This window comes from Electrona antarctica (genome assembly GCF_951216825.1).
Source record: "Electrona antarctica genome assembly, chromosome: 7".
In the NCBI taxonomy this organism is placed as follows: Eukaryota; Metazoa; Chordata; class Actinopteri; order Myctophiformes; family Myctophidae; genus Electrona; species Electrona antarctica.
The window spans coordinates 26,649,963-26,666,579 of record NC_136812.1 but is presented as its reverse complement, the minus strand read 5'-3'; the positions used below and the strand labels follow the sequence as shown (position 1 = coordinate 26,666,579).

The following is a 16,617-nucleotide window of genomic DNA, read 5'->3' as shown; positions in this document are numbered from 1 at the left end:
ATTCCTTCTGCAATGAGAACATGCAAGTTACTGTATGTATGTGTGTGTGTGTGTGTGTGTGTGTGTGTGTGTGTGTGTGTGTGTGTGTGTGTGGGGGACTCAGTCAGGGCTGAGTCAACGTGCAGTACCACACCAGGGGACTGAGATGAAAAGGTGTTCCACTTGTGCCACTTTGTCATGACACTGAAAACATGGCAGATAAATGTGTAAAATATTTTTAATAAACAATTCTTAAAGTGTGTAATCCAAGAATTGTATTATACTTCTTATAGTTTATTCGCTGCCTAAATGTCATTCAGAATGTCTCGAGTTAAACCAGCTTTTGTCTATTATTAAAAGAAAAACTATTTCATGTTAGAATAGGTCTATTACATCAGGAAATTGGAGAAAAAACACTGCAGGGATATTGTGCTGCCAGCCGATTTTCGGTGCATGTCAGTGATGGTATTCTTACAATGAGCATTAGGTGGCCAGCTGTACTGTATATATAGTATAGAACTTTTGATTGCTCATTATTTCAGTCTGTAAATAATCCGTCAGTCATGAGACATTCAATAAAAAAATACTCGTTTTATGATACACAAACCCCATTTACACTGAATTTAACAATTCTTGTGACAGAAAACGTTGTCCATTTCAACAAAAGAGGCAAATTCCTTGACCATCCTCATTCAAGGCACAAGCCTGCAACTTCTCAGTACACGGTCAAAGTACTCTCCTAGCCGGCAGGTTAGTAAACCAAGTGTGAATGCCCTGAAATCCGTTTCTTCACAGTTCAATGTTAATGTAAATGGAACCAAAGCTACTAAAGCTTTTACAGTCAGATCATCGTCATCCTCTAAAACATAGGTGTTGTTAAGACACTGTCTGAGTTATGTTAACAAACCTCTGGCTTCAGACTTACAGTAGTCATGGGGTGTGTACGCAACTGTAATAAAGAAAAATATATAATACTAAAAGATGCAAGGCATGTGAAGTTGAAGACTAATAGGCTAATAGCCAAATGCAAGGCAGATGAGATTGAATTGTTAAACACACAATGATACTGCATTTCAATATTATTTTTGATCTGACAGATGCTTTAGCACATTTGTCAGAAAATACATGTTTGGAATAAAACTAAAGTATAACACACAATACATACATGCGGATAGAACAGTAAGCACGTGCAGTTAGCCGATGCATTTCCATTAAGAATGATTACACAATTTGATTAGAATAAAAGGTGTCAAATGCTTAATTTGGATCACAAACGACTAGATACAACGTGCATGTATTGGCTTATCTGTTAACATCCTAAAAAATCTTTGTCAAAAAAATAAAATCTAACATTCAAATATTGGGTGTCATTTATACAATATACAACACCAATCATATATTATCCATGTAAAATATACTCAAGCCAGCAAAAAATACACGTCTAGTAATAGTTGAAAATAACTATTTTGATCAATATGAAATCAACATTTAACCCTTTGAAGTCGTTTGAAGAGTTAGTTGAGAATGAGTGTTTGGGGGATTTACAAACAAAAGGAGAGAAAGAGAATAACAACGATCAGAATCTGATTAAATTTAAGAAACTATAACATTTACCAATTAAAAAAAGAGACACAATGCTACTGAAGAACCAGATACTCTGTAATAAATCCCTACCAAAATAAAACACTGGGTATGTAACAATGGCAGGTGGCAGAAAGTACCATAATCAATAACACCATCTGAAACCATTCATCTATGCATGGATTCAAGGGGTCGAGGAGCATAAAGAACTGTAACAACTCAAGTACCCAATTTCATTTCAGGTCAGAATGCTTTCGCCAGACCAGGTTAGTGCTTGATGCGTTTTAAAACATTGCTTCTGGAAATGTGAGGAGCACCTCGCTAGGTTTTATTTGGAATACGACGGAAGACACACGCTCACCAACTCCTGTCTCTTTCTAACACTGTACCTTGTGGTTATACTATGTGGTACTCAGTCATAAGGCACACTATACTACACTCACACAGTAAAATCCCCAGTGTTGGTTTATCTATTTATAAAGTAACTCTGTACAAATGTAACCAAATGGACCCGCTCAGAGTTAAATGAACACTGAGGATTTCCCTGTGCAGCTGTCAACACAGACAGACAAACTTCAACTCACACTAGGGAACACTCACTCACTCAGTTCTTCAGACTAACCGTCTGATCGACTCATATCCATCTCAAATAAAGCCATATAATCTGACGCAATTATGGTTAAATATATTATGAAGCATTTTGAATGTTTTACAAGTTTGCATAGTAAATTGTCTTTTTTTTGTGTTCTGAATGAAATAAAGGCCTGTCAAGGGATTGTTCTCTTGAGTCGTTTTGGGGAGGAGGGGGGAATTCCTTTGCGTTTCAAGGCCTTTTAGGAACGGCCAAACACTTTATGGGCGAATCATTTATGCAGAGCAGCGCTCAGAGAGCCGCTGTTAAACCGCCATACCAACTGGCGTCTGGCATAAATCACAAGGAACAACTAACCATAAACATAATCCCGACAAAAGCGCTACAGAAACCGCCTTCTCGTTTTCTATTGGTTTTGTGGCGGTGCAGGCATCATGGGAACCCGCAATCTCTGGAAGCGTAGCATTCTCTCCATGGGAGAAATCTGATTTATTTTTTTCATTTTAAATCACTTGGTTAACAATCTATAGAACCTCTCTCTGAGAAGGGTATTGCTTCATTACAGTACAATCATCAAGCATTGCATTAAATTACAGTGTCTCTAACCTCGGAGGACAGAGCTTGCATTTCATTACATTTCCGCGCACGTGTGTCGTGTGTATGTGTTTGTGGACGAAAATGAGATAGAAAGAGGTAGAGAGAGAGAGCTAGGAAGGGAAGAGACTCTGAGCAAGTGATCCAAGTACACTGCAAAAGCCTGAACATAAATATAAAGCTCGGTGGCTTCAATTGTTTACGCTCTCTGAGTTAAATTAACACTCATGATTTTGCATTGTGTGGAGCATAGGCTACACCGCTACATCACAAACTCCTATTCCTGGCCTTGTTTTCAGGATGAAGATGTACCAGAGGATACCAACAATGGGAGGACAGGACCAACACCCCTGATGCCTAAGTTATACACCATTGTACTTTGTCGTCCGGTGCCAAAAATAGCCGAGCTGTAACGTCACAATGTTTGTTTTGAGAGCTTGTAGCTATTTTCGCAGGGGGACACCATTGTACGATCACGTATAAATCAGGCTCGAGTCTGCTTTACGTAGACCGATTTTCAGATCATTCATTTTAACTAGTTTTCCTTCTTTTTTTTTACTGACAGAACAGAGTCCTGAGAAATACACAAGAGAGAGAGGGAGAAAGATAAATACATGTCTAAATATAAGCATCTGATTATCTGGAATGCAACTAAAACGGCATCTCAAAGCGTAAAACACATGTCAAACGATTCTATTTATCCGCTTAGATAGAGGGCTGCGTAGTCTCTTTATCACATGAAAGCTTTTTTTGTTTGTTTTTTTCATTTCTGATCTGAAGGCACCTGGCGCTCATTCTGATAACCAAGTACCTCCAAGTACAGTTTCAATAGATTAAGACAGAAACAAATCACACCTCATTTAAGGCATAGCGATAGGAATAAATGCAAAATGTTAAATGTCAGAACTGAGCTTGTGTCCAAACAATCTTAAAGTGTCCGTTTTCGTTTCTCTCACTCAAAACACAGTGGTCTTAGTACCAGGTAGCAGTGATCAAAGTAGTACAGTACATCTTAAATGTACTAGTGCAAAATTCAGTTTTTACCGTGTGAAATGTTTGGAACACTGATGGGGGGTGTGCATGAGGCTGAAGTGATCCCTTATCCATCCTGGCAATGTACCGAGCTACAGAATATCTGCATTCTTTTCTGCAGGTCAGAATTCCATCCATAACTGTCAGATCATCAATATTCAACCCTCAGAATATTGTATTCTGTTCCGTTTTATGTCTTTATTATTAGTTCACTGAAGGTGTTTGTGTGTGGGGGGGCTAGGGTGTACCAGCAAAATACTGTGGAATAAAAGTGTGCCGACTGTGACGTCATGTTTGGTCCAGAGTGGGTTGTTGTGTTCTGAAACCTGAATGTTTACTGATCCTTTATCTGTGCTTTGAGGCAGACCAATTAAACCCTATACTAAGTTGACCGGAGTTCTCCAGTACTAAGCTCCCTCCTGTCTTTGTTCTAAGCTAAATATCTTTGACTTTTAGCCATAGCCAAGCTACAAGCTGACAATATGTCACGTTGTGAGCTTGTAGATCTGCTATTTTGGCTGAATGTTCACCCCAGACAGAATAGGGATGCTAGGGTTCATGTGGTTAACTTGTGCTCCAAGAATTCAGAATGATACAAAAAGAGTCAGTATGTAATTTTATAGTTGAGTGTCCTCAGATTTGTCAGTGGCCTTGCCCTGGGCCTGCGACTGAGGACTGTGGCTCTTGTTGGAGTAACACTGGCCTTGAGAGAGATCAAGGCTGCTATTGAAGGCTGTGCTCAGGTGACACATGGACTCAATCTCCTCCAGGAGGCCTTTTTCCTGGACGCCAGCGGCCACGGGCCCCCTGGCCTGACCCGGAGCCGCCTCCTCGGAGCCTCCCTCTCTCTCCCAAGGGATCGGTATAGCAGACATGCGCCCGCGGCCGCCGTGCCCCAGAAGGGCCTTTTCCTGGTATTGTCTGACCGTCTCCTTGGACAGCACCTTCCTCCTCAGGATGCTGGTGGAGGCCGTGAGGTTCTGGGGCTGGGAAGGCTCGGGGGCCGGCTGGGGATCCGAGTTGGTCCGACATCGTCCCACCGGCGGAGGGGAGTAAGAGGAGGTATACGACGGCTGAGGAGGAGAACTGACCGTGGACAGAGTGGGAGACGGTGGTGGGCTGCCTGTGGCTCTGCGGGACAGTGAGGGAGAATAGCTGAAGCAGTCTCCTTGTTGCGAAGCGGCAGGAGATACAGGGGGAGGGGGCGGCTCCATGGTGGGGCGACACCACCGCCCCGACGGAGGCCTGGAGACGACCGTATGCTGGGTGGATGCCGTGTGCTGGGTGGAGGCCGTGTGCGGGTTGGAGGCTGTGCGGTTGTGAGACAACTTCAGACATGGGTTATTGGCTAGTCTGCGTGGGGAGGGGGGTAAATGTTTGCCGTGGACTGCGCTGTCATCCTGGCCCATATTCCAGCCTCCCTGCTCACCCCCCCCAAAGGAGCCACTGCCATCCGCTGGAGTGCACTCGCTGGAAGCCTTGTTCTGGATCAGAGGAGATCAATGGAAATAAGATATAGGTATAAGTATTGCACAACCTTGGCAGGATTAGGGGTGCAGAAGTAAATGTTATGTATGGCTTTATGTTCTTGTGCATGTGTACAGTATGTATGTATATATCGTGCATATCGTTACTATCAGGAAATGTCAAAAAGAACATGTGTTTCAATGGATAAAAAATCTCATTATCTAAACGAATTGACACTGATACTACATGCATTACACCTGTACACATGTACTGTAGTACATGTATTTACTAACATGCAAGGTACTTTGTATAATATGGCTTCCCCCAGGCGTGCACAGTAACACATTTTTGGAGTTTTATTTTCACTCTGCTACATTTCAAATAGAAATGTTGTACTTTTGAGTCCACTACATTTTTAGGAACTCTTGGTACCAAATTTAAAACTTAAAAAATTAATTAAATGAATGAACTTGTAGATATATTTTCACTACTTCTTAAAACATTTAAATGTTTTAATTTATGGAATTCCTTTTAATTTCTGAATTTTCTTACTGGTGCGTAGGCAAAACAGTAAGCCTGTACGTCTGTCATATGATGTCATGTACGAGATGACATCATAAAGACACAAGCGCCTCAAAAATCTATTACATGTACATGTATCACTTACATTAGAATGATGCAAACAAACGCAAGGCTGTAAATTCACAATAAATACACAAGAACGTCACAGTTGCAGCCTGTCTCTCCCGGTCTCTGTCATGTCTCCCTGTTTCCTGTCATTCTAAACTGTACTATCCAAAAATAATAATAACGAAGAGACTAAAGTCACTAGGCCCTGCTGTCAGGCACAGATTGTCAGACAGTGGATAAATCTATACGACTATATACCACAAACCAGGGACCTACCAGACCAGTGTAATCCAGCTCCTTCATGAACCAGGGACCTACCAGACCAGTGTAATCCAGCTCCTTCATGAACCAGGGACCTACCAGACCAGTGTAATCCAGCTCCTCCATGAACCAGGGACCTACCGGGCCAGTGTAATCCAGCTCAGTCCATGAACCAGGGACCTACCGGGCCAGTGTAATCCAGCTCCTCCATGGAGTGGAAGAAGTCCAGGCTCTTGGCTCCACTGAGTTTGCCTTGTTCCACCGCCGTGGTGTTGAGCGAGTCCAGGATCTCCTCCAGCAGGTTCATCTGGCCCGTGCGCGACGGCTCCGTGTCCAGGTCCATCGAATAGGAGTCGTCGCTGTCTTCCGTGTAGGACCTCACCTCGCCGCTGTCCTCCGACGAGATCCTTTGATTGGACGAGAAAAGGAAGTTGTCGCTGTTGTGTCATCATCTCCTGCTGTCCGAGGTGGTCATCTTAGTCTCATGTTAAAACGAACTACCTAATTCATTTTGTAAATTAAATTAAAATAGGATTATGTTCTATAGTAATGGTTCCCAAATCTTTTAGCTTGAGACCCAAAACAGAAATTAGCTGGGAACCCCCTCAAGGACCCCTGGGGATCTCAGGACCCCTCACTGAGAAACAGTGATTTTAGAGATCATTTATGAGAACATGACTAACTGTTCAAAACACTCACAATAGCTGTGGCAGAGAATGACAGTTAACGCTGATTCCAACTATGACCACAGGGGGGCAGTATCATCATAAATAAACAAGATCAGATGTGTCTGGGGTCTTCTCAAAATACAATTGCAATGCAAAAATAGTACAATTAATATACTCGCACACATCTAATAAATATGTTGAAACTGTCATAAATTATATGCATATAACATGAAACCTACACAGATAATGGGGTGTTGTATAGAGAGCCTTACTTGCTTGCTGTGTCCAGATCATCATCGTCAAGGCCAAGGCCCAAACCCATGGGGGACTTGTTGAAGTTATGCTGCTGACGACAACACACACAGTGAACCAGTGAACTCACACACAGCGAGAGGTGGGGATTAACCGTGTGTGTGTGTGTGTGTGTGTGTGTGTGTGTGTGTGTATGTGTGTGTGTGTGTGTGTGTAATTCTCTATGACAGACACAAGGCTGCTGCGGGCTGTCAGTGGAGTCTCAGTAGGATATTGTCGCTGTGGAAACTTTTCAGGAAACAGAAATTAAAAATGTTCCAAACTGGTGAAAATAGCCGGTCTACAAGCTCACAGTGAGCTTGTAGATGTGACATTTTCACCACTTTTTGCTTGACACTATACATACGCTGAAGTGGGACATTTTAAGTGAAGAAAAAAAAACGTAAAAAGTTGAAAACCAGAAATACAAGGTTTCTGCCAAAACAGCAGTGAAGACATGGCTTTGCTGTGCATACCACAGTGCGACCGCATCCTGTGACGTACAGAGACCAGTTTGCATCACATGACTAAGACCCTCAACGGAATTTAATCCAACTCACTGCAGCCTGTGAATCACCATCACTACATATAGATACTGCAGCACGTACTATACTGTAGCAGGATTATTATGGCTGACTGACGTCACTATACAGTACGCTTGGCAAGCACTGTACTTTAGGACAACTTTCAGGTACTTTTACTTTACTTGAGTGTGTACCATTTGTCAGCACTTTATACTTCTAAGTCACTACATCTAAAAAGGCAAATATTGTACTTTTCACAACACCACAATTATTTGACAGCTTTAGTTAATAGTGACTTAGTTACTGTGAGCTTGTATGTCTATACAAGTATGCCAAATTGTCAAATTGAGCACGGCAAGTAACATTTTATACTACTAATATACTCTAATACTTTTGTACTTTTACTCAAGTAAAAGTTGGAATAAAGGCCTTTTACTAAAGTTGTAACAGAGTATTTCTTTTTTGTGGCTTTCGCCTTTTTAGTTTATATTTTTTATGGAGGGACAGACAGTAGGCTGACAGGAAATGGGGAGAGAGATGGGGGGAAGACATGCTGTAAAGGCCGTCGGGATCGGGAGTCGAACCCGCGGCACACTGCCAGACTGGATTACCAGCCAAGGTGCCTGGACCACTGAGCCATGGCCCAGGCCTAACAGAGTATTTCTACATTGTGATATAATTACTATTTTTACTTGAGTAAAACAACTGTGAGTACTTGGCTGCCTATATGTTTTTGTACTGGCCATACATATGAGCTCATTTTATTTGTCAGTGCAGAGCGGCAGTGAGTGATCGGTGTGAAGTGTAGTTGTCTGACACCGTGGGTTTAATAAGCCACCTGTGTACCATGTTTATTAGGCAGGTTAAAGAAGAGAGAGAGAGAGAGGCTTTACAGAGCAGGGCAGGGCCCTCCCAATGGGAGCACAGATCTGCCCTGGGCCGCTTATTAAACTGCCTTCCACTGCTAAACACACACGTACGTGCGTGCGTGCGTGCGTGCGTGCGTGCGTGCGTGCGTGCGTGCGTGCGTGCGTGCGTGCGTGCGTGCGTGCATAAACTACCTTTTTTCTATTTAAGCGACTCATCCCTTTACTTTTGATTTTGTCCACCCTGTTTGCCACAATCTCTCGTTCATTCCATCTATCTTATTCCTGTTGGTGGCTCCGCCATTGCTCCATCTGCCCTCAGTTTCTACTGCACTCTACTGTACTTCTCTTTCTGTTGCCATCTACCAGTGTCTCTTCACACACGTTAGCATTAAAATGTGACTTATTCTTACGAGGGAGGAATGTGTTCGTTTTTTTTCTTCTCCCCCAGCGTCCCCCCCACCCGTCCCCCCCACCCCTGCTTAGCCCCGCCTTCATGTGCGTCTCTGTGTGTTTCCCTATAAACGCATGCTCGCCACATTATCAAAGCCTATCACTGTGGGAGGGGTCCTTTACAACCCCCAAAGGGCCATGAAGGAGATGAGGTGGGCTTAAGAAGAATACACTGTGTATGTTTGTTATGTTTGCACTGTGGTGGCGGCCGGGTGGGCGGGTTAGCGAGAGAGCGGAGGGGAACAAAAAAAACTAAACAAAACACGAGGAGACGAGAATGAGAGAAAGAAGTTGAAGAACAGATGAAAAGTGGAACACGACATCGGGAACACACAAGAGAAGTGGCGAGGGAACAACAGCAGGGAAGGAAGGAAGGGAGGGAGGGAGGGCAAGAAGGAAGGAAGGCTAGGAAACATTGAGAGGTGGGGAGAGAGACCTTAAAGTCCCAGAGGATGACGTGTGGGCTGGGGTGTGGCTGTGGGGGCGGGGCGGGGCGGGTGGTGGGGACTTGAATGGCGCACCAAGCCGGTCCTGATTAGCTGACACAGTGCCAGCCAGAATGTAACGTGTGGCTGGCCTGGCCTCATTTAAGGCCTCCGATCGGCCAGAGAAGAGAGTCGCACACGCACCACACACACACACAGCAATTATATTTCAATTTTTAACACGAAACCTAAAGCCGAAAATCTGCAAGCTTACAGAGAGCTTGTAGATCTGCTTACAGAGAGCTTGTAGATCTGCTTGTATATCTTCCATTTTCAGTGCATGACGCACGCAACTATAAATCAGGCATAACTTCAACTGTAACCCATAAACTGAACCTCTAAATGTTTAATCCTAACCCCAACCTGAATCTGTTCCACTTCTAAAAAAAATCTGGTTTAAAAATAACAACCATTTCTCTTGTGAGAACCAGGAAATGTCCATACAAGTACATTACATGTATGGACTATTTCTCAAATTCGACTACAGGTATACCTATGGGGACATTTGGCACACACGCGCACACACACACACACACACACACACACACACACACACACACACACACACACACACACACACACACACACACACACACACACACACACACACACACACACACACACACACACACACACACACACACACACACACACACACACACACACACACACACACACACACACACACACACCACAAAGAGTTAAAGTGCCATTTTCTCCATAAAAGCCAGCGGAGGAGAAATGTGTGCAGCGGCCACTTAAGCCCCTCAGCCATCGGGCTAAACATGAACACATGTGGTGGCAGCGCTGATTGGCCGGCCCGCTCCCCCTCCATGGTAGCTCGCAGCTATAATGAAAGAGATTTCAGAGGGGCTCGGGCCTGGGATCCCTAAACAGCATTTAATGGATTCCTGTGTCAGGGCTGTAAATCTGGGCCCAGGCCGGCGTGCCAGCCAGCGAGACTCGGGGTGGGGTGAAGGGGGGGGGGGGCGACTGGAGAACGGAGATGCACCTGCGAGACACTTTGGGTCGGCTGGTGAAGAAGCGCAATCGTTTTAGGGAGACATGCATGGCATACAAATGTAGCGGTGTATGCCTCCATTCACACTCACACATAGCCGCGTTATATCCATGTAGTTGGATGGATATACGTCACGGTGCTTGGGTCCATTTAGCCAGTTCATTTGTGTCATGGTCTGCGTTTAGGGAAGCGGGGGGCCCCTCTCTGTGTCTAGGTGTTTATTAACCCATTCAGGCCTGACGTCGAAATTTAAAAAAAAAGTTTTCTAAATCATGACAATTTTCGGAAAGATTTGAGGCACATTTTAACGATTTTTCAAAAATAGCAGACCTACAAGTTCATAGCGCGCCACTCGGTGGCGCGCTATGAGCTTGTAGATCTGCTATTTTTCAATAGCTAAATTATAACAATGTTTAAAACACCAAAAGGGGTTCCCGCCCCAAAATGGGTTAATGGTTAATGTGGTTAAACGCTAACGTGACATGGATGCGTTCCAGGTCTCAATGGGTTAAAGCAAGGTGAACCCAAACACATGCAGACACAGGTCATGGAGGCTGGGCCTCTGATCTCTATTACAGCCTCGGTGCACTCGGGCAAAGAGGAAGTTCCACGGGGAGCAATTAATGGATGGTACTTCACTTCATTGCTTCATCAATTTGTCTTTCCCTCTCTTAGCTGTGACCCTTTAAGAGGCTGTTAAGCTGCAATGCTTTCCAATAAATGAGTGTTTCATTCTCGATGTGCCACAGAGTAAGTTTTATGCTACTTTTGTGAAATAATTTACATAGATCCTCAATTTCACCAGAGGCGTGAAAAAGAAAGTCCCTTTTCCATTAAATGTATACAGTAAGTTTTTAAAAGCTAATTGTAGGCACAGTACATTTGAGAGCAAATGATTGCAAATATCTTACTAAAAAAGGGCTTCTCAAACGTAGGTTTAATATTTTCTAGTGTAAATACTCTATGTCCTATAGACTACCTCTCTGGTCCAGGCACATCACAAAACGCAGCCAAAGCCTGACCCAGCAAACCAACACATAGTTATGCATATTCTATGTCACCCTTGCCGTAATGGGAAACTGAAAGGTGAAAATAAACTTTTAATTAAATCCTTCTCCATCCAACTGTCTACTGTCAGTGACAGACATCACTGTTCCTCTCGCTGTTTTTCTACACACACACACACACACACACACACACACACACACACACACACACACACACACACACACACACACACACACACACACACACACACACACACACACACACACACACACACACACACACACACACACACACACACACACACACACACACACACACACACACACACACACATTGTTTTTGAGCACTTGAGAGAGAGAAATGTAGTTTCACACACGCACACACACACACACTATGCAAAGAGCAGGGGTAAAGAGCCAAGTAAAAGATGCAGCAGTTTAACGGGAGCTAAAGAAATCATAAAAAAGGGTCAGGCTATTAAGTTAAATGTGGCAACGTCTCATAGTGTGGCGAAAGTCACTTGTGTCACGCTGAGAACACAGTAAAATCAGCTTCAGATCTGTGCGGCTCTTGAATGCTAAGCTGCTGCTATAAAAGGAAGCATTCAGTCTTCATTACTAGATTTTGTGGAAGTCATTCAAAACCATTACTTTAGCTTTTTTTTTTTATCCGGGCACCTGACGAAAAGAAATAAATGACTAGCAATTTCCACCAGTCTAGTCTTTGCAAAAAGAAAGTCGCAACAGTAATGTAGCTGCAAAGTGTTTAGTACAGGTTACACGGCTTTACGTTTCTGGTTTGAGGAGAGGAAATGAGGGTCCGATTGGTAAATACAGTAATGCTCCAATTCAAAGATTATTCTTTTTCCTTTTTTTACACTTAGCTTCCAAATGTAACAGCCAAATGAATGAAATCTATTTAACCCATTCAGGCCTGACGTCGAAATTTAAAAAAAAAAGTTTTCTAAATCATGACAATTTTCGGAAAGATTTGAGGCACATTTTAACGATTTAAAAAAAATAGCAGACCTACAAGTTCATAGCGCGCCACTCGGTGGCGCGCTATGAGCTCGTAGATCTGCTATTTTTCAATAGCTAAATTATAACATAATGTTTAAAACACCAAAAGGGGTTCCCGCCCAGAATGGGTTAAGAGACCTGGGGAAAGTCTTTATAAGTGATTCAATAAATCTATATTTCATTTCTGCAAGTTATGAGAGGAAAATAGTCATCACCGTCCATTTCGGTAGAAGTATTTGGAGAAATAAACTCTCTCTCTCTCCCGTTCCCTTCCTTCCTCGCATGACTGGTTGTGCGGAACGACGCTGCCTCTCTGCGACGGGGGCCAAACGCTGGAAGACTTTAATAGCCCACCTTACCTTATACATTTCATATGGTATTTCTGAGTGGGCACTGATCTCACAGCTTGGCAGGATACGCAAAGAGATGCCTGGAAAAACGCAAACAAACCTCAGGGAGAGGCAGAGGCTTTGCAGAAGCACGGCCAACACTGTGCATGCCTGTTTAAGATCAGCTCATAGAATGAAAGAAAGAAGAAGAAAAAAAACATAAAAACATAAGGAGTGACAGAGACGGTGTTAGAGCCAGGAGCGACTGCTCGCCTCTCCAACTGGCTACTGCTGAAAGCACACGCCCTTCTCTTTTACAAAAGGGCCCATCTTAACCCATTTTGGGCGGGAACCCCTTTTGGTGTTAACATTATGTTATGCTTTAGCTATTGAAAAATAGCAGATCTACAAGCTCATAGCGCGCCACCGAGTGGCGCGCTACAAGCTTGTAGGTCTGCTATTTTTGAAAAATCGAGAACGACTGACATAGAAACATAGCTTTTTCAGAAAACTGTCAGGATGTAGAAGACATTTTTAGAATCTGATCTAAGGTCAAAATGGGTTAAAAGAGGGAAAAAAGACATTATTTGCACTGTTAGAAAGCTATACTCGTCCAGTAAAATCACCCAGTGTATTGTGTACAGATGTGAATGGGTGCAGTGCCTCAAAGGAGCCAGGAGATGGCACTTTGGTTTCAGCCAAGAACTGAACAGGTCTCTGGAGGAGGAAAGGACCCAAAGGATGATTTATGCTCCGTCCGTGTGATGGTGACGCACACCAAAAATAGCTGATCTACAAACTTGTCCGCGCTTGTAGATCTGCTACCTTCGACGAGCGACGGAGCATAAATGAAGCATTATCCAGAGGCAAAATCTGCAATTACATACAAATAACCATGTAAACACATAAGGGAATGGAGAGGAATTATTTACTTTAACTTGATGAGGAATCAAAGCATGTTATTAGAAACCTTTAACGGCATTGCCAAAAAATGGCATGCATACATTATAATGCTCTATATATCTATCTCGCTATATTATAATATACTGTACAGTAGCTTATCAATCTGTGACTAGGTTGAGATTGTTATTACTGTAGCTGTGCAGTTGTGCGTTAATGCCTATCCTTACATATTCCGATGATATTGCACACATAATGTGCTTATAATGCCTTATGAGCAACATCTCTAGTCAAGTGTTACTGAAATGCAAAACATGGAATGCACATACACACAAATACACGTGTGTATGTGCACACGCACGCACCAACACTGACAGTTCCTGAAATGATCACCATGCAGATGACATGCATTCTCCAATTATAACAGAGTCACCACACACTGCTACACTATCCATGTGTACTGTATATGTTATTAGCCAAGCACACGTAAACATTCTCTCTGTGATGACATGTGCATACGCTTGCACATACCACACACACACACACACACACACACACACACACACACACACACACACACACACACACACACACACACACACACACACACACACACACACACACACACACACACACACACACACACACACTGTGAGTTAGCTCCTTGTTTCTCATCCATCCTGGGCTGTGCTGCTGTTATTCCTGGGCTCTCTAAAGCCTAATGTCTGCTCTGTGGCTCACGTACGACGGTGTCACACGGCGATAATAGCAGACGGTCTACTACAGTATATGGTCTGAATGGGTCTTAACGTGGTGAAGTGAGGGTGTCACAACCAGAGCATTGAGTGTCAACCTGCGACCACAAGCCTGCTGGCTGTCACATGCTCAACAATGGGTCACTCTGTTGGACTCATTCTTGGCCTCTCTGCTGAAAGCAGGCAGGATGGTTGTTAACGGCGTTAAGGATGGGGACGCGAAAACACAACCACATTGTACTGTACATACAAAACCCCACTTAACCACTTACAAAATGGGCATGCCTATTTTCGCATGTCATCACATAGGGAAATCCAGGGCCAATCCCAAGCAAGTAAGATTATTTTATTACTCTTAGATATACAGTAGTATCTCTTTTTAGTTTTTTCTGTATCTGTAATGTGTTTCACAACTATGGTACTGCCATGACAACTTAATTCAATAAAGGTCTGTCTGTCTTGATAAGAGGCAAAAAAGATTGCAATATATATATATATATATATAAGCAGCTCTACAAGTTCACAACACATTGCATCGTGACCTTGTAGTACGGCTATTTTTGCTATTAACAAAGTAAATAGGGCTTAAGTGATTAGCTTGGATCACACAGGGTTGCGCGCACACACACACACACACACACACACACACACACACACACACACACACACACACACACACACACACACACACACACACACACACACACACACACACACACACACACACACACACACACACACACACACACACACACACAAATCCTATTTATGTCTGAAAGTCACAAGAAGTCAGTGTTGTTCTCTCAAGGTAGAGGCTGACTCCCACATTCTTAATCAACAAGCTCAGGAAACATGGTGAATCACCCACTTCTCTGCGTACAGCTGGAACGAGTGTGCACGTGACATCAACACTTATTCACACAAGTGCACGTCTCGACTGATCAGATGCAGCTTAAAATATGAATTTCATGACCCTGGTTGTTGTTCTGTGATTAATTAAAGGCTCGAGTCTGGGATTATTCATTCGGATTCAAGGACAGACACATGGGCAAATAAAAAAAAAAGATTAATGATGAATAGAGGTAACAGCATGATTTTTTTCTTCCCCTCGAGCAGAGGGATGAAAATGTCTGCAGTCAGAGCCGCCATATTCATATTTCTGCGGGTTCCTGAACGGCAGGAAGAAAGTGTCTATGAATTATCCAGATGAATGGGCCTCCCTGGGTCTTTAATATGCAGGGATGGTGGAAGGAGGCAGCCTAGGGGCCAGGGGGGGCATCTCCATCTGCCAGGCAGGCCTTCACTAGGGCTACCTGGGTAAGGCTAATGGCACGGCCACTGTGACTGGGTTTGGGGGAATATACAGTATATATACACCCGGGACAAGAGAGACACAGTGAAATCCTCAGTTAAAGCTGCTTTCCGGAACAAATTTTAATGAATATATACGTTATTTGAACCAATCTGTATTTCCATACTACACCTTTCATTGATACACGTGGGCCTCAGGTAGAACACCTACTGGCTGGCAACTAGTACTGCCTGAAGCTCATGAGCCCAATGCTGTATCTCCCCAGGCCAAGCAGGGATGTGTGTTCTGTTCGAATCCTGGGTGGCGCATGATGAAACTACACGGATTGCAGCTTTTAGTGTACCAACGTAAGCGAATGGGTCCATTCTATGAATTTTGTACACCGTCAGAGTTACAGACGGATTCATTAGAGGATTGTACCATAGTAGGGACAATAACTGTACGCGAGTCATGCTGAAAAGATATTTCTCAAGTCTGGATTTGAGAGAATAAGAAAGAAAAGAACGAGAGAGAGAGAGAGAGAGAGAGAGAGAGAGAGGGCGAGCGAGAGGAGAAACAATGGACCGCAGGATTCTGAAACTGAAAACGGCCTCAATCAAGGAAGCATCGCCGGTTTCCAACCAGATCATCCGTCCGCAACCCTGATGACAGCTCTGACCTCAGAGAAGAGCGTCCAGCTTTTCAAACCGCTGTATCTTTTCTTTAGGCGATTCCATGCACGGGGCGGGGGTGGTGCTGCTGTGGGTGGAGGTGGGGTGGGGAGCACGGGGCGGGGGTGGGGAGCACGGGGCGGGGGTGGTGCTGCTGTGGGTGGAGGTGGGGTGGCGAGCCAACGGTCACTGAGGCTTTG

The 16,617-nt window shown here is 43.8% G+C and overlaps 1 protein-coding gene across 2 annotated transcripts in view; it reads right to left on the bottom strand.

The window, feature by feature from the left end:
- Positions 1-11: 11 nt before the first annotated feature.
- The window catches only part of dennd1b (DENN/MADD domain containing 1B), a 148,483-nt gene continuing 131,877 nt past the window's right edge, over positions 12-16,617 (bottom strand). For both annotated transcript variants that reach the window (XM_079506371.1, XM_079506372.1), the window contains 3 exons: positions 7,077-7,147; positions 6,321-6,543; positions 12-5,262 (listed from right to left, as the gene is read on the bottom strand). In XM_079506371.1, coding sequence (XP_079362497.1) covers positions 4,396-5,262; positions 6,321-6,543; positions 7,077-7,147 — 1,161 coding nt within the window. In that variant the 3' untranslated portion in view covers positions 12-4,395. The remainder of the gene's footprint in view (positions 5,263-6,320; positions 6,544-7,076; positions 7,148-16,617) is intronic.